Genomic DNA, 27,141 nt, shown 5'->3' with positions numbered 1-27,141 from the left:
TATAAAATATATTTTCTAATCATACTGAATTATTTGTAAAAATAAAAACATTTTCTCATCATACAGATTTATTTGTAAAAATATAAAACGTATTTTGTCATTTGACAGAATTATTTAAAAAATAGTAAAAATATATTTTGTCATACAAAATTATTTGTAAAAAAATTAATTAGATATTTTCTCATCATACTGAATTATTTCTAAAATATTAAATATATTTTCTCACCACATTGAATCATTTGTAAAATACATTTTCTCATCATAATAAATTATTTGTAAAAAGATTAAATGTATTTCCTCATCATACAGAACTATTTATAAAAATATAAAATACATTTTAAAATGTAAAATACATTTTCTTTTAATGTATTATTTGTAAAAATCTAAAATAAATGTTTTCATCATAATGAATTATTTGTAAAAATATAAAAATGTTTTATCATCATACTGAATTATTTGTAAAAATATAAAATACATTTTAAAATGTAAAATACATTTTCTTTTAATGTATTATTTGTAAAAATCTAAAATAAATGTTCTCAACATACTGAATTATTTGTAAAAATATAAAAATGTTTTATCATCATACTGATTTCTAAAAATATTTTCTCATCATAAATAACTATTTGTAAAGATATAAAAACGTTTTATTATCATAATGAATTATTTGTAACAAAATAAAATATATTCTCTTATCATACATAATTATTTGTAACAATATTTAAAAAAATATCATCGTACTGGATTATTTGTAAAAATATAAAAAATACTTTCTCATCATACTGAATTATTTGCAAAAATAAAATACATATTTTCTCATCATACAGAATTAAAAAATATGCATAAAAATATTTTTTCATCATACAGAATTATTTGTAAGAATATAAAATAAATTCTAAAATATAAAAAACATTTTCATATCATGTATTATTTGTAAAAATATAAAATACATTTTTCATTGTATTGAATTATTTGTAAAAATATAAAAAAAATATTTTCTCACCATACAGATTTATTTGTAAAAATACAAAATATATTTTGTCATTTTACAGAATTAAAAAAATATCAAAAATATGTTTTCTGATACAGAAATATTTGCAAAAATATAAAATATATATTTTGTCATCATACTGAATTATTTGTAAAAATGAAAAAAAGATTTTCTCATCACATGGAATTAAAAAAATATGTATAAAACATATTTTCTCATCATACAGAACTATTTGTCAAAATATAACATACATTTTAAAATATGCATTTTCTTATCATGAATTATTTGTAAAACAAATTTTTTTAATTCTCATCATACTGAATTGTTTGTATAAATAGAAACAAGATATTTTCTCATCATACAGATTTATTTAAAAAAATATAAAATATATTTTCTCATTATACAGATTTAAGAAAAATATGAAAAATTCATTTTCTTATACAGAATTATTTGTAAAAATATAAAACATATATTATCTCATCATAAATCGCTGTTTCCTCTTTGCTTGCGTTGTGGAGTTAAGGACAAACGAAGTTACTCATTCGAGACACCCCAGGACGTGTGTGTGTGTGTGTGTGTGTGAGTGTGTGTGTGTGTGTGTGTGTGTGTGTGTGTGTGCATGCGTTCCATCGGTGCTCATCTCTTACTGTGTTGCTGGCGGTCCCCTGAGTTGAAACTACAATATAAACACTCTTTATAACACACACACACACACACACACACACACACACACACACACACACACACACACACACACACACCCCCACACACACACACACAACTTTGCTACCATTAAATGAGGAGTCGAGGGAATTGTGCTGGCAAAGCCGTCGGCTACTCAGCTAACATCCAGTGGAAGGAAGGAAGGAAGGAAGGAAGGAAGGATGGAAGGAAAGAAGGATGAAAGGAAAGAAGTAAGGCACACACAATCACACACACACATAGTTGTGTTACGTCCAGAATGTAGTAAACAATTCAGAGAGTCAATGAAGAATGTTCTTTGGTGCTGATATTATTATTATTAATATTGTTGTAACACTCACAAGCTAGCGGCTAACGTGCCTCCACAGTGCGAAGCTGCTTCTAAATAACTAATCCCTGCCTCTATGGAGGTAAACAAACTATGTTTCTTCAAAGTATCCTTAACACTGGAGGAGGAGGAATAGCTAAACATGCTACACTACACACCATGGGAGCATACAATTGTATTATAAAGTAATGAAACATTATTATTATTCGTGTATATTTCAACACTTATTTTACATGATCATTGTCTCAAAGATGTCTCCCTATTATTATTATTATTATTATAATATTTTTTTTAATTTAACACATTTTTTATTTAATTTATTTTATTTTAATTGGGGCTGGTTATTGATGATAAAATGTTAAGAAAATCCATCTATTTTCTACCGGTTAGCCCTAATAGTTAGACCACGAAAAAAGAAAAAGCAGCACAAATGTAGCACAAAAGAAATGTAACACATTTGGGGATACAATGACATGATGTTGACTACATAAAAACTAGAATAGTTAAACAAGAGACATTTCTGTGGAAATGTGCACAAATGTAGCACAAACGTTTGGGACAATTTTTGAGAGATTTTGACAATTTGTGGGGTTGTTATTACAAACCATGTTTCCATATAAGTTGGGAAATTGTGTTAGATGTAAATATAAACAGAATACAATGATTTGCAAATAATTTTCAAGCCATATTCAGTTGAATATGCTACAAAGACAACATATTTGATGTTCAAACTCATAAACTTATTTTTTTTGCAAATAATAATGAACTTAGAATATCATGGCTGCAACACGTGCCAAAGTAGTTGGGAAAGGGCATGTTCACCACTGTGTTACATCACCTTTTTCTTTGAACAACACTCAATAAACGTTTGGGAACTGAGGAAACTAATTGTTGAAGCTTTGAAAGTGGAATTCTTTCCCATTCTTGTTTTATGTAGAGCTTCAGTCCTTCAACAGTCCGGGGTCTCCGCTGTCCTATTTTACGCTTCACATATTTTCCATGGGAGACAGGTCTGGACTACAGGCGGGCCAGGAAAGTACCCGCACTCTTTTTTATCGAAGCTACGCTGTTGTAACACACGCTGAATGTGGCTTGGCATTGTCTTGCTGAAATAAGCAGGGGCGTCCATGAAAAAGACGGCGCTTAGATGGCAGCATATGTTGTTCCAAAACCTGTATGTACCTTTCAGCATTAATGGTGCCTTCACAGATGTGTAAGTTACCCATGCCTTGGGCACTAATGCACCCCCATACCATCACACATGCTGGCTTTTACACTTTGCATCGATAACAGTCTGGATGGTTCGCTTCCCCTTTGGTCCGGATGACACGATGTCGAATATTTCCAAAAACAATTAGAAATGTGGACTCATCAGAACCACAGAACACTTTTCCACTTTGCATCAGTCCATCTTAGATGATCTCGGGCCCAGAGAAGCCGTCGGCGTTTCTGGATGTTGTTGATAAATAGCTTTCGCTTTGCATAGTCGAGCTTTAATTTGCACTTACAAATGTACCAACAAACTGTGTTGAGTGACAGTGTTTTCTGAAGTGTTACTGAGTCCATGTGGTGATATCCTTTAGAGATTGATGTCGGTTTTTGATACAGTGCCGTCTGAGGGATGGAAGGTCAATGTTGGTTTCTGGCCATGCCGCTTACGTGGAGTGATTTCTCCAGATTCTCTGAACCTTTTGATGATATTATGGAGCGTAGATGTTGAAATCCCTAAATTTCTTGCAATGTCACTTTGAGAAAGGTTGTTCTTAAACTGTTTGACTATTTGCTCACACAGTTGTGGACAAAGGGGTGTACCTCACCCCATCCTTTCTTGTGAAAGACTGAGCATTTTTTTGGGAAGCTGTTTTTATAGCCAATCATGGCACCCACCTGTTCCCAATTAGCCTGCACACCTGTGGGATGTTCCCAATAAGTGTCAACATCCTGGCTTAGTCAACTTCCTTACTTAGTCAACATCCTTACTTAGTCAACATCCTTAAGAGTCGCATCCTTACTTAGTCAACATCCTTACTTAGTCAACATCCTAACTTAGTCAACTTCCTTACTTAGTCAACATCCTTACTTAGTCAACATCCTTAAGAGTCGCATCCTTACTTAGTCAACATCCTTACTTAGTCAACATCCTTAAGAGTCGCATCCTTACATAGTCGCATCCTTACTTAGTCAACATCCTTACTTAGTCAACATCCTTACTAAGTCAACATCCTTACTTTGTCAACATCCTTACTTAGTCAACATCCTTACATAGTCGCATCCTTACTTAGTCAACATCCTTACTTAGTCAACATCCTTAAGAGTCGCATCCTTACATAGTCGCATCCTTACTTAGTCAACATCCTTACTTAGTCAACATCCTTACTTAGTCAACATCCTTACTAAGTCAACATCCTTACTTTGTCAACATCCTTACTTAGTCAACATCCTTACATAGTCGCATCCTTACTTAGTCAACATCCTTACTTAGTCAACATCCTTAAGAGTCGCATCCTTACTTAGTCCACATCCTTACTTAATCAACATCCTGACTTAGTCAAAATCCTTATTTAGTCAACATCCTTACTTAGTCAACATCCTTACATAGTCGCATCCTTACTTAGTCAACATCCTTACTTAGTCAACATCCTTAAGAGTCGCATCCTTACTTAGTCAACATCCTGACTTAATCAACATCCTGACTTAGTCAAAATCCTTATTTAGTCAACATCCTGACTTAGTCAACATCCTGACTTAGTCAACATCCTTACTTTGTCAACATCCTTACATAGTCACATCCTCACTTAGTCAACATCCTGACTTAGTCAAAATCCTTATTTAGTCAACATCCTTACTTTGTCAACATCCTTACTTAGTCAACATCCTTACTTAGTCAACATCCTTACTTAGTCAACATCATTACTTAGTCAACATCCTTACTTAGTCAACATCCTTACTTAGTCAACATCCTTACATAGTCACATCCTTACTTAGTCAACATCCTTACTTAGTCAACATCCTTACATAGTCACATCCTTACTTAGTCAACATCCTTACATAGTCACATCCTTACTTAGTCAACATCCTCACTTAGTCAACATCCTGACTTAGTCAAAATCCTTATTTAGTCAACATCCTTACTTTGTCAACATCCTTACTTAGTCAACATCCTTACTTAGTCAACATCCTTACTTAGTCAACATCATTACTTAGTCAACATCCTTACTTAGTCAACATCCTTACTTAGTCAACATCCTTACATAGTCACATCCTTACTTAGTCAACATCCTTATTTAGTCAACATCCTTACTAAGTTAACATCCTTACATAGTCACATCCTCCCTTAGTCAACATCCTGACTTAACATCCTGACTTAGTCAAAATCCTTATTTAGTCAACATCCTTACTTTGTCAACATCCTTACTTAGTCAACATCCTTACTTAGTCAACATCCTTACTTAGTCCACATCCTTACATAGTCGCATCCTTACTTAGTCAACATCCTTACTTAGTCAACATCCTTACTTAGTCAACATCCTTACTAAGTCAACATCCTTACTTAGTCAACATCCTTACATAGTCGCATCCTTACTTAGTCAACATCCTTACTTTGTCAACATCCTTAAGAGTCGCATCCTTACTTAGTCCACATCCTGACTTAATCAACATCCTGACTTAGTCCACATCCTGACTTAATCAACATCCTGACTTAGTCAAAATCCTTATTTAGTCAACATCCTAACTTAGTCAACATCCTGACTTAGTCAACATCCTTACTTTGTCAACATCCTTACATAGTCACATCCTCACTTAGTCAACATCCTGACTTAATCAACATCCTTACTTTGTCAACATCCTTACATAGTCACATCCTCACTTAGTCAACATCCTGACTTAGTCAAAATCCTTATTTAGTCAACATCCTGACTTAGTCAAAATCCTTATTTAGTCAACATCCTTACTTTGTCAACATCCTCACTTAGTCAACATCCTTACTTAGTCAACATCATTACTTAGTCAACATCCTTACTTAGTCAACATCCTTACTTAGTCAACATCCTTAGATAGTCGCATCCTTACTTAGTCAACATCCTTACTTAGTCAACATCCTTACTAAGTCAACATCCTCACTTTGTCAACATCCTTACTTAGTCAACATCCTTACTTAGTCAACATCCTTACTTAGTCAACATCATTACTTAGTCAACATCCTTACTTAGTCAACATTCTTACTTAGTCAACATCCTTACATAGTCGCATCCTTACTTAGTCAACATCCTTACTTAGTCAACATCCTTACTTAGTCAACATCCTTACTAAGTCAACATCCTTACATAGTCACATCCTCACTTAGTCAACATCCTGACTTAATCAACATCCTGACTTAGTCAAAATCCTTATTTAGTCAACATCCTTACTTTGTCAAAATCCTTACTTAGTCAACATCCTTACTTAGTCAACATCCTTACTTTGTCAACATCCTTACTTAGTCAACATCCTTACATAGTCACATCCTCACTTAGTCAACATCCTGACTTAATCAACATCCTGACTTAGTCAAAATCCTTATTCAGTCAACATCCTTACTTAGTCAACATCCTGACTTAGTCAACATCCTTACTTTGTCAACATCCTTACTTAGTCAACATCCTTACATAGTCACATCCTCACTTAGTCAACATCCTGACTTAATCAACATCCTGACTTAGTCAAAATCCTTATTTAGTCAACATCCTTACTTTGTCAAAATCCTTACTTAGTCAACATCCTTACTTAGTCAACATCCTTACTTTGTCAACATCCTTACTTAGTCAACATCCTTACATAGTCACATCCTCACTTAGTCAACATCCTGACTTAATCAACATCCTGACTTAGTCAAAATCCTTATTCAGTCAACATCCTTACTTAGTCAACATCCTTACATAGTCAACATCCTTACTTTGTCAACATCCTTACTTAGTCAACATCCTTACTTAGTCAACATCCTTACATAGTCGCATCCTTACTTAGTCAACATCCTTACTTAGTCAACATCCTTACTTAGTCAACATCCTTACTAAGTCAACATCCTTACTTTGTCAACATCCTTACTTAGTCAACATCCTTACATAATCGCATCCTTACTTAGTCAACATCCTTACTTTGTCAACATCCTTAAGAGTCGCATCCTTATTTAGTCCACACCCTGACTTAATCAACATCCTGACTTAGTCAACATCCTGACTTAGTCAAAATTCTTATTTAGTCAACATCCTTACTTAGTCAACATCCTTACATAGTCACATCCTTACTTAGTCAACATCCTTAAGAGTTGCATCCTTACTTAGTCAACATCCTGACTTAATCAACATCCTGACTTAATCAACATCCTGACTTAGTCAAAATCCTTATTTAGTCAACATCCTGACTTAGTCAACATCCTGACTTTGTCAACATCCTTACTTTGTCAACATCCTTACTTAGTCAACATCCTTACATAGTCACATCCTCACTTAGTCAACATCCTGACTTAATCAACATCCTGACTTAGTCAAAATCCTTATTTAGTCAACATCCTTACTTTGTCAACATCCTTACTTAGTCAACATCCTTACTTAGTCAACATCCCTACTTAGTCAACATCATTGCTTAGTCAACATCATTGCTTAGTCAAAATCCTTATTTAGTCAACATCCTTACTTTGTCAACATCCTTACTTTGTCAACATCCTTACTTAGTCAACATCCTTACTTAGTCAACATCCTTACTTTTTCAACATCCTTACTTTGTCAACATCCTTACTTAGTCAACATCCCTACTTAGTCAACATCATTGCTTAATCAACATCCTTACTTAGTCAACATCCTTACTTTGTAAACATCCTTACTTAGTCAACATCCTTACTTTGTCAACATCCTTACTTAGTCAACATCCTTACTTTGTAAAGATCCTTACTTAGTCAACATCCTTACTTTGTCAACATCCTTACTTTGTCAACATCCTTACTTAGTCAACATCCTGACTTTGTCAACATCCTTACTTAGTCAACATCCTTACTTAGTCAACATCCTTATGTAGTCAACATCCTTACTTAGTCAACATCCTTACATAGTCGCATCCTTACTTAGTCAACATCCTTACATAGTCACATCCTTACTTAGTCAACATCCTTACTTAGTCAACATCCTTACTTAGTCAACATCCTTACATAGTCGCATCCTTACTTAGTCAACATCCTTACATAGTCACATCCTTACTTAGTCAACATCCTTACTTAGTCAACATCCTTACTTAGTCAACATCCTTATGTAGTCAACATCCTTACTTAGTCAAAATCCTTACTTAGTCAACATCCTTACTTAGTCAACATTTTTACATAGTTAACGTTACTTAGTCAACATCCCAACATTCCTCAACTTTATCAGTATTTATTGCCACCTTTCCCAACTTCTTTGTCACGTGTTGCTGGCATCAAATTCTAAAGTTAATGATTATTTGCACAAAAAAAAAAATCAAGTGTATGAGTTTGAACATGAAATATGTTGTCTTTGTAGCATATTCAACTGAATATGGCTTGAAAAGGATTTGCAAATCATTGTATTCTGTTTATATTTACGTCTAACACAATTTCCCAACTCCTATGGAAACTGGGTTTGTAGAAATCACAGTAAAATGTAGCACAAATGTTTGGGAGGAGGCTTGTTATTAATAATTAAATGCTGACAACATAAAAACTAGCATAGTTGGAGACAAGAACTTGCATCAGAAAGGAATGGAAGATGTTCGGGGAGATGAAGACAAGAAAATGTATTTTAAAGTAACTCCACAAATGATAACTTTTACGTCACAAAGGACTGTGTGTTATTTGAATAGTCACAAGGAGGAGGAGCTAACAAGGACACTCTATTACCCCGCTCACATAGGTCAATGAGGACTTTTACTTTGAAGGGCATCCCAGCAGGCAGACCATTTGTTGACATTTGTCAACAACAGCAGCATAGAAATGATCTGTTCCAGAGTCAAACTGTCAACATCAAGTCTTGACCACCACAAATAAATACCACTTTCTGCTTGTGACTAGCATTAGCATTAGCATTAGCTATTTTACACAGCCATTTCAACCCCCTCCAAATGTGTCAATGAAAACTGCAACTAGGGTGGACGTGACAATGCCTACAGTATTGACACTTTATGGGGCGCAACGAAAAACAAAGACACAACATGTCAGAATAATTGTATCGAAGTTATCACAAAACTTTGTGTTGCTGTGAGTTCCTGGCCAGCAGACAAAAGCTGGCTTTGATCTTACCAATCAAAAGGCTGGTGAAAGTCCACTGTGTAGGCTGGGAAGTGACATGGAGGTGTCAGGATGTTGACTAAGTAAAGATGTTGACCAAGTCAGGATGTTGACTAAGCAAGGATGTTGACTAAGCAAGGATGTTGACTAAGTAATGTTGACTAAGTAAAGATGTTGACCAAGTCAGGATGTTGACTAAGTAATGTTTACTAAGTAAAGATGTTGACTAAGTAAGGATGTTGACTAAGTAAGGATGTTGACAAAGCAAGGATGTTGACTAAGCAAGGATGTTGACTAAGTAAAGATGTTGACCAAGTCAGGATGTTGACTAAGTAATGTTGACTAAGTAAAGATGTTGACGAAGTAAGGATGTTGACTAAGTAAGGATGCGACTCTTAAGGATGTTGACAAAGAAAGGATGTTGACTAAGTAAGGATGCGACTATGTAGGGATGTTGACTATGTAAGGATGTTGACTAAGCAATTATGTTGACTAAGTAGGGATGTTAACTAAGTAACGTTAACTATATACACATGTTGACTAAGTAAGGATGTTGACTAAGTCAGGATGTAGACTAAGTAAGTATGCCACTCTTAAGGATGTTGACTAAGTAAGGATGTTGACTAAGTAAAGATGTTGACCAAGTCAGGATGTTGACTAAGTAATGTTGACCAAGTCAGGATGTTGACTAAGTAAAGATGTTGACCAAGTCAGGATGTTGACTAAGTAATGTTGACCAAGTCAGGATGTTGACTAAGTAAAGATGTTGACCAAATCAGGATGTTGACTAAGTAATGTTGACTAAGTAATGTTGTTTAAGCCCGGATGTTGACTAAGTAAGGATGGTGACTATAAAAGGATTTTGACTAAGTCAGGATGTTAACTAAGTAAGGATGCGACTCTTAAGGATGTTGACTAAGTAAGAATGGTGACTATAAAAGGATTTTGACTAAGTCAGGATGTCAACTAAGTAAGGATGTTGACTAAGTAAGGATGTTGACTAAGCAATTATGTTGACTAAGTAGGGATGTTGACTAAGTAAGGTTGTTAACTATGTAAAGATGTTGATTAAGTAAGGATGTTGACTAAGTAAGGTTGTTAACTATGTAAAGATGTTGATTAAGTAAGGATGTTGACTAAATAAGGATTTTGACTAAGTCAAGATGTCGAGTAAGTCAGGATGTTGACTAAGTAAGGATGCGACTCATAAGGATGTTGACTAAGTAAGGATGTCGACTAAGTCAGGATGTTGACTAAGTCAGGATGTTGGCTAAGTCAGGGTGTTGACTAAGTCAGGATGTCGACTACGTCAGGATGTTGACTTAGTAAGGATGCGACTATGTAAGGATGTTGACTAAGTAAGGATGTTGACAAAGTAGGGATGTTGACTAAGTAATGTTAACTATGTAAAGATGTTGACTAAATAAGGATTTTGACTTAGTCAGGATTTTGACTTAGTCAGGATGTTGATTAAGTCAGGATGTTGACTAAGTAAGGATGCGCCTCTTAAGGATGTTGACTAAGTAAGGATGTTGACTAAGTAAGGATGTGACTATGTAAGGATGTTGACTAAGTAAGGATGTTGACTAAGCAATAATGTTGACAAAGTAAGGATGTTGACTAAGCAATTATGTTGACTAAGTAGGGATGTTGACTAAGTAAGGTTGTAAACCATGTAAAGATGTTGATTAAGTAAGGATGTTGACTAAATAAGGATTTTGACTAAGTCAAGATGTCGAGTAAGTCAGGATGTTGACTAAGTAAGGATGCAACTATGTAAGGATGTTGACTAAGTAAGGATGTTGACTATAAAAGGATTTTGACTAAGTCAGGATGTCGACTAAGTCAGGATGTTGACTTAGTAAGGATGCGACTCATAAGGATGTTGACTAAGTAAGGATGTTGACTTAGTAAGGATGCGACTCATAAGGATGTTGACTAAGTAAGGATGTTGACTAAGTAAAGATGCGACTATGTAAGGATGTTGACTAAGTAAGGATGTTGACAAAGCAATGATGTTGACTAAGTAATGTTAACTATGTAAAGATGTTGACCAAGTAAGGATGTTGACTAAATAAGGATTTTGACTTAGTCAGGATGTTGACTAAGTAAGGATGTTGACTAAGTAAGGATGCAACTCTTAAGGATGTTGACTAAGTAAGGATGTTGACTAAGTAAGGATGCGACTATGTAAGGATGTTGACTAAGTAAGGATGTTGACTAAGAAATAATGTTGACAAAGTAGGGATGTTGACTAAGTAACGTTGTTGACTATGTAAAGATGTTGACTAAATAAGGATTTTGACTAAGTCAGGATGTTGACTAAGTAAGGATGCAACTCTTAAGGATGTCGACTAAGTAAGGACGTTGACTAAGTAAGGATGTTGATTAAGTAAGGATGTTGACTAAGTAAGGATGTTGACTAAGTCAGGATGTTGACTAAGTCAGGATGTTGACTAGGTAAGGATGTTGAATGAATCAGGATGTTAACCAAGTAAAGATGCTGACTACATAAGGATGTTGACTAAGTCAGGATGTTGAGTAAGTAAAGATGGTGACTACATAAGGATGTTGACTAAATCAGGATGTTGACTAAGTAAAGATGTTGACTACATAAGGCTGTTGACTAAGGCAGGATGTTGACTAAGTAAAGATGTTGACTACATAAGGATGTTGACTAAGTCAGGATGTTGACTAAGTAAAGATGCTGACTACTTAAGGATGTTGACTAAGTCAGGATGTTGCCAAAGTCAGGATGTTGACTAAGTAAAGATGTTGATCACGCAAAGATGTTGAATTAGTCAGGGTGTTGACTAAGTAAGAATGTTGACTACATCAGGGTGTTGACTAAGTAAGAGTGTTGACTAAGTAAGGATGTTGACTAAGTAAGGATGTTGACTAAGTCAGGATGTTGACTAAGTAGGATGTTGACTATGTCAGGATGTTGAATAAGTCAGGATATTGACAAAGTAAAGACGTTGACTAAGTCAAGATGTTGACTAAGTCAGGATGCTGACCAAGTCAGGATGTTGACTAAGTCAGGATGTTGACTAAGTAAATATGTTGACTAAGTAAGGATGTTGACTAAGTAAGGATGTTGACTAAGTCAGGATGTTGACTAAGTAAGGATGTTGACTAAGTAAGGATGTTGACTAAGTCAGGATGTTGACTAAGTAGGATGTTGACTACGTCAGGATGTTGACTAAGTAAGGATGTTGACTAAGCCAGGATGTTGACTAAGTAAGGATGTTGACTACGTAAAGATGTTGACTAAGTAAGGATGTTGACTAAGTCAGGATGTTGACTAAGTAAAGATGTTGACTACATAAGGATGTTGACTAAGTAAGGATGTTGACTAAGTCAGGATGTTGACTAAGTAAAGATGTTGACTACATAAGGATGTTGACTAAGTCAGGATGTTGACTAAGTCAGGATGTTGACTAAGTCAGGATGTCGACTAAGTAAAGATGTTGACTAAGTAAGGATGTTGACTAAGTAAGGATGTTGACTAAGTCAGGATGTTGACTAAGTAAAGATGTTGACTACATAAGGATGTTGACTAAGTCAAGATGTTGACTAAGTCAGGATGTTGACTAAGTCAGGATGTCGACTAAGTAAAGATGTTGACTAAGTAAGGATGTTGACTAAGTAAGGATGTTGACTAAGTCAGGATGTTGACTAAGTAAAGATGTTGACTACATAAGGATGTTGACTAAGTCAAGATGTTGGCTAAGTCAGGATGTTGACTAAGTCAGGATGTTGACTAAGTCAGGATGTTGAATAAGTAAAGATGTTGACTAAGTAAGGATGTTGACTAAGTAAGGATGTTGACTAAGTAAGAGTGTTGACTAAGTAAGAGTGTTGACTAAGTAAGGATGTTGACTAGTAAGGATGTTGACTAAGTAAGAGTGTTGACTAAGTAAGGATGTTGACTAGTAAGGATGTTGACTAAGTAAGGATGTTGACTAATTAAGGATGTTGGAGTCTTACTGCTTTCAAAAGCAATGAAGAAATCAATAAGCAGAGTCAAACATTGCAAATATTAATTTGGCAAACAAACATGGCAGCGGCGAGGGAGCAGAAACTGATTTAAACTCCCTTCAGCGGGAGCTGCTGCCGCTGCCCACTCGGCCCTGCTACCTGCGTGCCTTCGGGCAACAACACAAACCGGAGAAATCAATAGGCACTTTTCTCAATCTGTATTTCCCCCACGCTAACCTGCTCCCCACACAAATGTCAGCCACTGACCTGAGGCGTTCTTCAGCTTGCCGTTGGAGTCCAGCGTGGTGTACATGACGTACGGACCTGGCTGGTTCACTCCCAGCGGCTGCAAAACAACACACGACTCAGCAAACAACACACGACTCAGCAAACAACACATGACTCAGCAAACAACACACGACTCAGCAAACAACACACGACTCAGCAAACAACACATGACTCAGCAAACAACACATGACTCAGCAAACAACACATGACTCAGCAAACAACACATGACTCAGCAAACAACACATGACTCAGCAAACAACACATGACTCAGCAAACAACACATGACTCAGCAAACAACACATGACTCAGCAAACAACAAAAGACTCAGCAAACAACACGACTCAGCAAACAACACACGACTCAGCAAACAACACATGACTCAGCAAACAACACATGACTCAGCAAACAACACATGACTCGGCAAACAACACACGACTCGGCAAACAACACACGACTTGGCAAACAACACATGACTCGGCAAACAACACACGACTCAGCAAACAACACACGACTCAGCAAACAACACATGACTCAGCAAACAACACACGACTCAGCAAACAACACATGACTCAGCAAACAACACACGACTCAGCAAACAACACACGACCCAGCAAACAACACACGACTCAGCAAACAACACATGACTCAGCAAACAACACACGACTCAGCAAACAACACACGACTCAGCAAACAACACACGACTCAGCAAACAACACACGACTCAGCAAACAACACATGACTCAGCAAACAACACATGACTCAGCAAACAACACACGACTCAGCAAACAACAGTCAGCAAACAACACATGACTCAGCAAACAACACATGACTCAGCAAACAACACACGACTCAGCAAACAACACGACTCAGCAAACAACACACGACTCAGCAAACAACACACGACTCAGCAAACAACACACGACTCAGCAAACAACACACGACTCAGCAAACAACACAGGACTCAGCAAACAACACAGGACTCAGCAAACAACACATGACTCGGCAAACGACACATGACTCAGCAAACGACACATGACTCGGCAAACGACACATGACTCGGCAAACGACACATGACTCGGCAAACGACACATGACTCGGCAAACGACACATGACTCGGCAAACGACACATGACTCGGCAAACAACACTTGACTCGGCAAACAACACATGACTCGGCAAACAACACATGACTCGGCAAACGACACATGACTCGGCAAACGACACATGACTCGGCAAACGACACATGACTCGGCAAACGACACATGACTCGGCAAACGACACATGACTCGGCAAACGACACATGACTCGGCAAACGACACATGACTCGGCAAACGACACATGACTCGGCAAACAACACTTGACTCGGCAAACAACACATGACTCGGCAAACAACACATGACTCGGCAAACAACACATGACTCGGCAAACAACACATGACTCGGCAAACAACACATGACTCGGCAAACAACACACGACTCGGCAAACAACACACGACTCGGCAAACAACACACGACTCGGCAAACAACACACGACTCATCAAACAACACACGACTCGGCAAACAACACACGACTCGGCAAACAACACACGACTCAGCAAACAACACACGACTCAGCAAACAACACATGACTCAGCAAACAACACATGACTCAGCAAACAACACATGACTCAGCAAACAACACATGACTCAGCAAACAACACACGACTCAGCAAACAACACACGACTCAGCAAACAACACACGACTCCGCAAACAACACATGACTCAGCAAACAACACACGACTCAGCAAACAACACATGACTCAGCAAACAACACACGACTCAGCAAACAACACATGACTCAGCAAACAACACACGACTCAGCAAACAACACACGACTCAGCAAACAACACACGACTCAGCAAACAACACACGACTTGGCAAACAACACATGACTCAGCAAACAACACATGACTCAGCAAACAACACACGACTCAGCAAACAACACACGACTCAGCAAACAACACATGACTCAGCAAACAACACATGACTCGGCAAACAACACATGACTCGGCAAACAACACATGACTCGGCAAACAACACATGACTCGGCAAACAACACACGACTTGGCAAACAACACATGACTCAGCAAACAACACACGACTTGGCAAACAACACATGACTCGGCAAACAACACATGACTCGGCAAACAACACATGACTCGGCAAACAACACATGACTCGGCAAACAACACATGACTCGGCAAACAACACACGACTCGGCAAACAACACATGACTATTATTATCATTATTATCTTTATTACTATTGATTTCATTATTATTATTATCATTAGTATTGTAATTACTATGATCATTATTATCATCATTATTACTATCATTATTATTACCATTGGGGCGGTATAGCTCGGTTGGTATACCGAGCTATACCAACCGAGGGTGGCAGGTTCGATACCCGCTTCAGCCATCTTAGTCACTGCCGTTGTGTCCTTGGGCAAGACACTTGACCCACCTGCTCCCAGTGCCACCCACACTGGTTTTAAATGTAAAAATTAGATATTGGGTTTCACTATGTAAAGCGCTTTGAGTCACTAGAGAAAAAGCGCTATATAAATATAATTCACAATTCACATTATCATTATTATTACTAAATATTACTACCATCATTATATTATCATTATTATTTTTTATCATTTTTTATCATTAACATTATTATTATTATCATTAGTATTTTTATAATTATTACCATTATCATTATATTATCAGTATTATCATTATTATTATAATTAGTATTATAATAATTATTATTGTTACCATTACTATCATTATTGATACTAATATTATTATTACCCTCATTATATTATAATTATTATTGTTATCAATATTATTATTTTTATAACCATCATTATTAATATTGTTATCATCATTATTATTATTATTGTTGTTATCATTATTATTATTATTACCATTATAATCATATTACTGATATTTTCATTAGTATTATAATTATTATTATTATCATTAGTATTATAATTGTTATTATTAATACTATTAATAAATCATTACATTATCATTATTATTATTCTTATCATTAATATTATCAGTATTATCATTATTATAATAATAATTATTATTACCATTACTATCATTATTGATGCTAATATTATTATTACCTTCATTATATTATAATTATTATTGTTATCAATATTATTATTATTATAACCATCATTATTAATATTGTTATCATCATTATTATTATTGTTGTTATAATAATTATTATTATTACTGTTATAATCATATTATTGATATTTTCATTAGTTTTATAATTATTATTATTTATTAGTATTATACTTGTTATTATTAATACTATTAATACAGTATTATTCTTATCATTAATATTATCATTATTATTACTATTGTTATCAATAGTATTATTGTAATATTATTATCATCATTATTATTGTTATTATTATCATTAGTAATATTATCATTATTATTATCATTATTACTATCATTATCATTATTATTATTAATACTATTATTACCATCATTATATTATTAATATTGTTACCAACATTATTATCATCATTATTATTATTATTATTATCATCATTGTTATTACCAATATTATTATTATTATCATTACTATTAATATCGTTATCATTATTATTATTATTGTTTTCATTATTATTATTATTGTTATTGTTATTATTATTATCATTATTACTATTATTACTTATTGTACTTAATATATATTATACTTTTTTCCTACATTTTGAACCCTGCAACTTATAAAACGCTGCGTGCGGGTAATTTACAAATTTTACTTCGCTGAGAGCAATGATGCAAATAGTGGGTTTTTTTTCAATCAAGCAAAGACACTGAAAAGTTGTGTTATTGTTTGTGCTACGGCGCCATCTTTTGGACAAGTGTCCTAATATTTGGTGCTTTCAACAGGAAGTAAAAGTGCTGTTCCGTCTCCTAGCCGTCCATGGCGTTTCTACTCGTATGGATTTTTCATTCAATACTCCAAGCGACGTTCGTATGTTTTACAATACAACCAAAACAATTCATACTGAATAAGGCGTCCCATGTGTGACGTCTGTAGGACTGTTTTCATGCATATTTCTACGTGCTATAGTCGTGTAATCAAGCCAGCATTGTTGTGAAGTGAATTGAATTATATTTATATAGCGTTTTTCTCAAGTGACTCAAAGCGCTTTACATAGTGACACCCAATATCTAATTTTTACATTTAAAGCAGTGTGGGTGGCACTGGGAGCAGGTGGGTAAAGTGTCTTGCCCAAGGACACAACGGCAGTAACTAGGATGGCACAAACGGGAATCGAACCTGCAACCATCTAGTTGCTGGCACGGCCACTCTACCAACCGAGCAATGCCAGGATTGTTATGTCAGGTTCAGACGCTGAAGACATCTATTAAACAGACAAGAAGCAAGGAATCATGCAGAGAGCGAGTTCAATTTAGCTCATGAGGAGAAGGCATGGAGCTGCACACTTACTCACAGTCTCGCCCTATGCTCTAAGGTTCAGCTCTCGCTTCCCTCTATCGTCGTGTAAATTGTTATCATTAGCTAATATGCTAACACATCTACATTTATCTGTGTTAGTATTACTAACTTAGATTATTTTTGTGTTGTTTCAGTTACACAAATTCACCGAAATGTCGCCGGGGAGTTATTGAGTCTGGTTAGAGAGCTAGTTTGCGCAGCTTGTGGGCCCATGACTTCTGTTTTGTTTAAACGGCCGTTTTACTGCCTTGTTACAGACACTGTTAGGTTATGAAGGTATGTACATTTTTTTTTTACAGAATGTTTCTGTGTAAATAACTCATTTTGCGACGACTATATCTGCGACTTATAGTCCAGTGCGACTTATATATGGAACATATATATTTCTTGTGCAATTTAGTGGGTGGGGCTTATACACCGGCACGCTCTATAGTCTGGAAAATGACGAATGTCCCTGATCTGGAGACTGCGACAGCCGCACGCACACACACACACACACACACACACACACACACACACACACACACACACACACACACACACACACACACACACACACACACACACACACACACACACACACACACACGCACACACGTACACACGCACGGCCTGGAATTAAGGTCAAAGGGAAAGTGCAAAGCCCCTGAAGGAGCAGACTGGTGGAAGAAGAGGTGTGAAGAAGAGCATCAGAGGAGCACAAACAGCCGCCAGCGCCACTCGCCTGACGCATCCATCACGGCGCTCGGCGGCTTTGAGGACCCCGACTGACGGTCGGGGACAAGCGCATGGCGTGCGTGGCAGGAAGTGCCAAAACCAGCCCCGATGCTGCTGATGGATTTCCCTGAAGTAAACATTTAAACATCCAACTCACCCTATTTTTAATAAATAATAATAATAGTAACAGTTGTAAAGTGGCTTGGGCAATTTCTAATGACTCTAATGCATGGTGAATGTAATGCAGTTGTTGTATTGAAGTGGGAATAGCAAACTTCCTGTTGATTTTAGTTGGGGACGGTCAGTGTATGAAATATAGGTCTCAGTGAGACCTACATTGAGGTTTTTATTTCACGTGTGTATGACAATCCTACAGTTTTGTCTGAGCAGAAAGACGCCATTTTGTGCAGCAGCAGCGCAACGGTTCTTTGCGGGCTCATAAAATCCAAACCGGGGTAGTAATTAAAACTCTTTCTTTAACTTTTAATCAGAAGGTTTCAATCTCTCTTCTGTTCTTATTTGAAGCCGAAACGACAAACGGCCTCAGAGGAGATAATGTTTGAAAAAAAGCGACATTTTGTAGCCAACTTTTGTATTGAAGTGGGAATTGCAAACTTCCTGTTGCTTTTAGCCGGGGGGGTCTTAGTGGATGAAATATAGGTCTAACTGTGACCTACGTAGTGGTTTTTGTTTCATGTTTCTATGACATTCCTGCTGGAAGTTACAGTTTTGTCTGTGTTTTCTTCCTAAGGGGGCGCTACAGCGCAATTTTGAGTTTTGAGGTTGTTTTTTTTTTTATTAGATCGCAGTTTTCGCGAGTCGTGATTTGGTGAGTTTTAAAGCATGTTGAGGGGATCAAATTACAGCTCAAAGAGGCGGCGGTATAATAATAAAATAATTACAAAGGGACATTGCGGTCCCTAATAATAATAATAATAATAATAATAATAATAATAATAATAATAACAAAACCTTAGAAACTCAATATGGTCCTCTGTCCCAAAGGGACATCGGTCCCTAATAATAATAATAACACAAAGTTAATAAAAATAAATAAATAGAAAAAGTAGAACAGCCTAATAGCTACAACTAGTAAGCCATCCATCCATCCATTTCCTACCACAGATAGACAGACAACATTCACACTCACATTCACACACTAGGGACCATTTAGTGTTGCCAATCAACCTATCGCCAGGTGCATGTCTTTGGAGGTGGGAGGGGCCTATCCCCAGGTGCATGTCTATGGAGGTGGGAGGGGCCTATCCCCAGGTGCATGTCTTTGGAGGTGGGAGGAAGCCGGTGTACCCGGAGGGAACCCACGCATTCACAGGGAGGACATGCAAACTCCATACAGAAAGATCCCGAGCCCGGGATTGAACCCAGTACTGCAGGACCTTCGTATTGTGAGGCAGACGCACTAACCCCTCTGCCACCGTGAAGTATGCATATATTTATAAAAAGGCTCTTTAAAAAAAAGGTTTTTTAAGCCTATTTTAAAAGCATCCACAGTCTGTGGTGCCCTCAGGTGGTCAGGGAGAGAGTTCCACAGACTGGGAAAAGAAAGCCCGGTCTCCCATATTTGGTAGCTTTGTCCTCTGAGGTTGGAGGAGGTTAGCCTGTTTGGAGCGGGGATGTCGTTTGGAGGATTTGGGGGTGAGGAGTTCTTTGAGGTAGACGGGGGCATTTCCATGGAGGCACTGGTGGGTTAGTAGGGAGACTTTGTATTCAATCCTGCGGGAACAGGAAGCCAGTGAAGGAGATTTGAGAGTTAGTGTGATATGGTCGTTTTTCCGCTCTCTCATCAGGATCTTAGCAGCACTATTTTGTAAGTACTGCAACTTCTGGATGTTGTTGCTAGGGTTCCGGACAAGAAGTGCGTCGCAGTAGTCGAGCCTTTCGGGACTATAAATCTATTTATTTGATCAAAAATCGACAGTGTGTTTTATGTACGTAAGAATTCTGGTTGTGTTTATCGACCCTGAATCGATACATTGTGTAGTGATAATTGTGGACTGCAGGCTGAAGCCTGTTCAATAAATGACGTGAGATAGCAACACTGAAACGTTGTTTCGTTGAGACTATAGAACATCGTGCAAGAATCCGTCCAAATATTTGAGTAGGACTTTGGCAATCTACGAAGACGCACCACTTGATGGATTGTCGGAGCAATCCGGCTACCATAGTCAGACGTACTGTGCTTCAACATACAGTATTATTATGTAGAAGGGCCCCAAAATGGCCCCTGGTAGGAGACATCATCTGGCGACTTGCTTGGCTAAAATGGGAGTAGACAAATGTCTTCAAAGTACACAAACTATGAAAGAGGGTCCTTGCTTAGATGGGAACAAAAATGCTGACGCGGAGGAAAGAGGCTGCAGCCTAACGAGTCGCCGTGGCAACCGGGCGCGTTAATAAACAGCGGCGCGGTCGCTAACGAGGACGTGGAAATAATATCCCAGCATGTTCTCCCGGGGTTAAAAATAACAAATAAAGGCAGGACACAACAAGGGGATGTGCGACTATGTGTGTGTGCGGCAATGTTCCTCAGGAGGGGAACGAAGATGGCGCTGCACGCACACACACACACACACACACACACACACACACACACACACACACACACACACACACACACAAACACAACTCACCTTGATGTTATTCGGGCAGGCGTTGGAACAAAGGCCGCTGAGCACTGAGGAGGACAGAGAGCACAAAGTCAGACTGAGTCCAGCAGGACTTTGATGTCACACGTGGCCACGATCCGAGGAACATCTTAGAACCTGCAGAGGTCCTCAACACACACTCCTTGGTCCTTAACGAATGAGTGTTAAAAAAAAAGCAGCAGTTAAAAACGTCAACATTTCTGCATGCTTTGAATGGGAAAACATATATGAGTGCATGTATATATATATATATATATATATATATATATATATATATATATATATATATATATATATATATATATATATACATACATACAGAGTATATTTACAGTATATAAACACACAAGTTAAACTGCAGGACTGCTTGTGTCGCACATGATATCACACACAAGTAAACAGGCTAGAGGACTGCTTGTATCGCACATGATGTCACACACAAGTAAACAGGCTAGAGGACTGCTTGTATCGCACATGATATCACACACAAGTAAACAGGCTAGAGGACTGCTTGTATCGCACATGATGTCACACACAAGTAAACAGGCTAGAGGACTGCTTGTATCGCACATGATATCACACACAAGTAAACAGGCTGCAGGACTGCTTGTATCGCACATGATATCACATACAAGTAAACACGGTGCAGGACTGCTTGTATCGCACATGACACCACACACAAGTAAACAGGCTAGAGGACTGCTTGTATCGCACATGATATCACACACAAGTTAACAGGCTGCAGGACTGCTTGTATCGCACATGATATCACACACAAGTAAACACGGTGCAGGAATGCTTGTATCGCACATGATACCACACAAGTAAACAGGCTAAAGGACTGCTTGTACCGCACATGATATCACACTTACGTAAACACACTGCAGGACTGCTTGTATCGCACATGATATCACACTTAAGTAAACACACTGCAGGACTGCTTGTATCGCACATGATATCACACTTAAGTAAACACGCTGCAGGACTGCTTGTACCGCACATGATATCACACTTACGTAAACACACTGCAGGACTGCTTGTATCGCACATGATATCACACTTACGTAAACACACTGCAGGACTGCTTGTATCGCACATGATATCACACACAAGTAAACACGCTGCAGGACTCCTTGTATTGCACATGTTATCACACACACATAAACACAGTGCAGGACTGGTTGTATCGCACATGATATCACACTTAAGTAAACACGCTGCAGGACTGCTTGTATCGCACATGATATCACACTTAAGTAAACACGCTGCAGGACTGCTTGTATGGCACATGATATCACACACAAGTAAGCATGGTGCAGGACTAGTTGTATCCCACATGATATCACACTTAAGTAAAAACACTACAGGACTGCTTGTATCGCACATGATATCACACTTAAGTAAAAACACTGCAGGACTGCTTGTATCGCACATGATATCACACTTACGTAAACACACTGCAGGACTGCTTGTATCGCACATGATATCACACTTAAGTAAAAACACTGCAGGACTGCTTGTATGGCACATGATATCACACTTACGTAAAAACACTGCAGGACTGCTTGTATCGCACATGATATCACACTTAAGTAAACACGCTGCAGGACTGCTTGTATTGCACATGATATCACACACAAGTAAGCATGGTGCAGGACTAGTTGTATGGCAAATGATATCACACTCAAGTAAACACGGTGCAGGACACCTTGTATCGCACATGACATCACACACAGAAGTAAACACGCTGCAGGACCGCTTGTGTGGCACATGATATCACACACAAGTAAACACGGTGCAGGACTGCTTGTATCACACATGATACCACACACAAGTAAACAGGCTGCACGACTGCTTGTATCGCACATGATATCACACACTTAAGTAAACACACTGCAGGACTGCTTGTATCGCACATGATATCACACACTTAAGTAAACACACTGCAGGACTGCTTGTATCGCACATGATATCACACACTTAAGTAAACACACTGCAGGACTGCTTGTATCGCACATGATATCACACACTTAAGTAAACACGGTGCAGGACTGGTTGTATCGCACATGATACCACACACTTAAGTAAACACGCTGCAGGACCGCTTGTATCGCACATGATATCACACTTAAGTAAACACACTGTAGGACTGCTTGTATCGCACATGATATCACACACAGAAGTAAACACACTGCAGGACTCCTTGTATCGCACATGATATCACACACAATTAAACAAGCTGCAGGACAGGTTGTATCGCACATGATATCACACACGAGTAAACACGTTTCAGGTGGAGGTGGTGTTGATGAAGTTCGCACGCACACACACACACACGCACGCACGCACGCACGCACGCACGCACGCACGCACGCACGCACGCACGCACACACACACACACACACACACACACACACACACACACACACACACACACACAGCAAAGTGGTCATGTTTCACGTCATTTGAGTCCATTTGTGAGTTGAGGAGGCGACCAGACTACTTTCATCTCTTCAAAGCAGGACAAAAAAAAAAAGGGTGAGATTGTGTTTGATTTCACTCAATTTGTGTGCTGCTCTCAGTCCAGGATGTTTGTTTGGTGAGCAGGCGACTACTTCCAGCTCACTTCTGACTTGATGGAGGGTCCTGCTTTGTTTTGTGCGGCTGAGTCGTGAGAGGCTGATAGTCACACGGTGAGAGGCTGATAGTCACACGGTGAGAGGCTGATAGTCACACGGTGAGAGGCTGATAGTCACAGGGTGAGAGGCTGATAGTCACGCAGTGAGAGGCTGATAGTCACATGGTGAGAGGCTGATAGTCACACAGTGAGAGGCTGATAGTCACATGGTGAGAGGCTGATAGTCACAAGGTGAGAGGCTGATAGTCACATGGTGAGAGGCTGATAGTCACACAGTGAGAGGCTGATAGTCACACGGTGAGAGGCTGATAGTCACACGGTGAGAGGCTGATAGTCACACAGTGAGAGGCTGATAGTCACACAATGAGAGGCTGATAGTCACACGGTGAGAGGCTGATAGTCACACGGTGAGAGGCTGATAGTCACAGGGTGAGAGGCTGATAGTCACATGGTTAGAGGCGTGACAAAGAAGTTGGGAAATGTGGAAATAAATACTGATAAAGTTGAGGAATGCTCATCAAACACTTATTGGGAACATCCCACAGGTGTGCAGGCTAATTGGGAACAGGTGGGTGCCATGATTGGCTATAAAAACAGCTTCCCAAAAAATGCTCGGTCTTTCACAAGAAAGGATGGGGCGAGGTACACCCCTTTGTCCACAACTGTGTGAGCAAATAGTCAAACAGTTTAAGAACAACATTTCTCAAAGTGCAATTGCAAAAAATTTAGGGATTTCAACATCTACGTCCATAATATCATCAAAAGGTTCAGAGAATCTGGAGAAATCACTCCACGTAAGCAGCATGGCCGGAAACCAACATTGAATGACCGTGACCTCAGACGGCACTGTATCAAAAACCGACGTCAATCTCGAAAGGATATCACCACATGAGCTCAGGAACACTTCAGAAAACCACTGTCACTAAATACAGTTGGTCGCTACATCTGTAAGTGCAAGTTAAAGCTCTACTATGCAAAGCGAAAGCTATTTATCAACAACATCCAGAAACGCCGCCGGCTTCTCTAGGCCCGAGATCATCTAAGATGGACTGATGCAAAGTGGAAAAGTGTTCTGTGGTCTGACGAGTCCACATTTCAAATTGTTTTTGGAAATATTCAACATCGTGTCATCCGGACCAAAGGGGAAGCGAACCATCCAGACTGTTATGGACGCAAAGTGTAAAAGCCAGCATGTGTGATGGTATGGGGGTGCATTAGTGCCCAAGGCATGGGTAACTTACACATCTGTGAAGGCACCATTAATGCTGAAAGGTACATACAGGTTTTGGAACAACATATGCTGCCATCTTTTTCATGGACGCCCCTGCTTATTTCAGCAAGACAATGCCAAGTCACGTCTTACAACAGCGTGGCTTCACTAAAAAAAAGTGCGGGTACTTTCCTGGCCCGCCTGCAGTCCAGACCTGTCTCCCATGGAAAATGTGTGAAGCATTATGAAGCGTAAAATAGGACAGCTGAGACCCCGGAATGTTGAAGGACTGAAGCTCTACATAAAACAAGAATGGGAAAGAATTCCACTTTCAAAGCTTCAACAATTAGTTTCCTCAGTTCCCAAACGTTTATTGAGTGTTGTTCAAAGAAAAGGTGATGTAACACAGTGGTGAACATGCCCTTTCCCAACTACTTTGGCACGTGTTGCAGCCATGAAATTCTAAGTTAATTATTATTTGCAATAAAAAATAAAGTTTATGAGTTTGAACATGAAATATGTTGTCTTTGTAGCATATTCAACTGAATATGGCTTGAAAAGGATTTGCAAATCATTGTATTCTGTTTATATTTACATCTAACACAATTTCCCAACTCATATGGAAACGGGGTTTGTACTTGTGAGAGATCAAAAGTCCACACCAGGACTTGGCATGACTTGGTGGAGAAGATACTTGCCAAGTGAGCAGGTACTATTATGTAAAGTGTGCGTTTAAAACATGTCTTCCACAAACAGCAAGACTGAGAGCAAACTAAAATAACACAACAACAACAACAACAACAACAAAACGTGTTTGTTCTGCCGGCCTGCTTTTGTTCTGCCTTCGTTTCCCAAGTTGACGTGTGAAAGCACACCAGCTCCTGGAAATAACTCGCAGCCGAGCACGTCCGTGTCTCTGCTGATCAAAGGCGGCCCCCCCGACCCCCTCGCCGGACGCTCATGAGCCCCGACAGGACTCGACCAGCGTCGGCCGCACGGCGAGCGCTTCTGCTTGGGTTTCCGTCACGGTGACGGCAGAAACCTCCACGTCAGGAACTTCTGACTCCTCGCATTTATTTACCCCGACCTCTGCTCTACTTTACGCTCCTCGTTGGTTCGTGCTCTCGACTTAATGAACACACTTCCGCAAAATCCATAAATCAAACATTTTTATAGTAACAACATGAAGAAAAGGATTCTCATTGCTCTGGTTGTCACCCGGCCACTACAACACATGCACTGCCAAATATTAACCGCTGATATATACGTTGTAAAATTACTTAATTACACGTTTATTTTTAATTATTTCCAAACCAGTGTCTGTAACAAGGCAGTAAAACGGCTGATTAAACAAAACAGAAGCCATGGCTTCGCAAGCGAGCTCTCCAATCAGCTAAACCAGTGGTCCCCAACCTTTTTGTATCCGCGGACCGGTCAACGCTTAAAATTTTTTCCCGCGGCCCGGTCATGAGAAAGGGACGTTTTTGTCATGAAAAAGGGAGTTTTTTGTGGTTGGTGCACTATTTGTAAGTGTATATTGTGTTTTTTATGTTGTTATGTATATTGTGTTTTTTATGTTGATTTAATAAAAATCATGTTGATTTAATAAAAAAATAAAAATAAATAATGAACACACTTCCGCAAAATCCATAAATCAAACATTTTTATAGTAACAACATGAAGAAAAGGATTCTCATTGCTCTGGTTGTCACCGGGCCACTACAACACATGCACTGCCAAATATTAACCGCTGATATATACGTTGTAAAATGACTTATTTACACACATTTTTAATTATTTCCAAACCAGTGTCTGTAACGGGGCAG

At 38.3% G+C, this 27,141-nt stretch overlaps 1 protein-coding gene across 1 annotated transcript in view; it reads right to left on the bottom strand.

Moving 5' to 3' along the window:
• itfg1 (integrin alpha FG-GAP repeat containing 1) overlaps positions 1–27,141 on the bottom strand; it is a 365,012-nt gene that overhangs the window by 45,946 nt on the left and 291,925 nt on the right. The window contains exons 13-14 of the mRNA XM_061892519.1: positions 21,453–21,496; positions 13,540–13,618 (exon numbers count right to left, since the gene is read on the bottom strand). Of these exons, the coding sequence (XP_061748503.1) occupies positions 13,540–13,618; positions 21,453–21,496 (123 nt within the window). The remainder of the gene's footprint in view (positions 1–13,539; positions 13,619–21,452; positions 21,497–27,141) is intronic.

The sequence above is a fragment of the Nerophis ophidion genome, linkage group LG02 (assembly GCF_033978795.1).
Source record: "Nerophis ophidion isolate RoL-2023_Sa linkage group LG02, RoL_Noph_v1.0, whole genome shotgun sequence".
NCBI classification, from domain to species: domain Eukaryota; kingdom Metazoa; phylum Chordata; class Actinopteri; order Syngnathiformes; family Syngnathidae; genus Nerophis; species Nerophis ophidion.
This window is presented reverse-complemented; position numbering and strand designations above follow the sequence as displayed.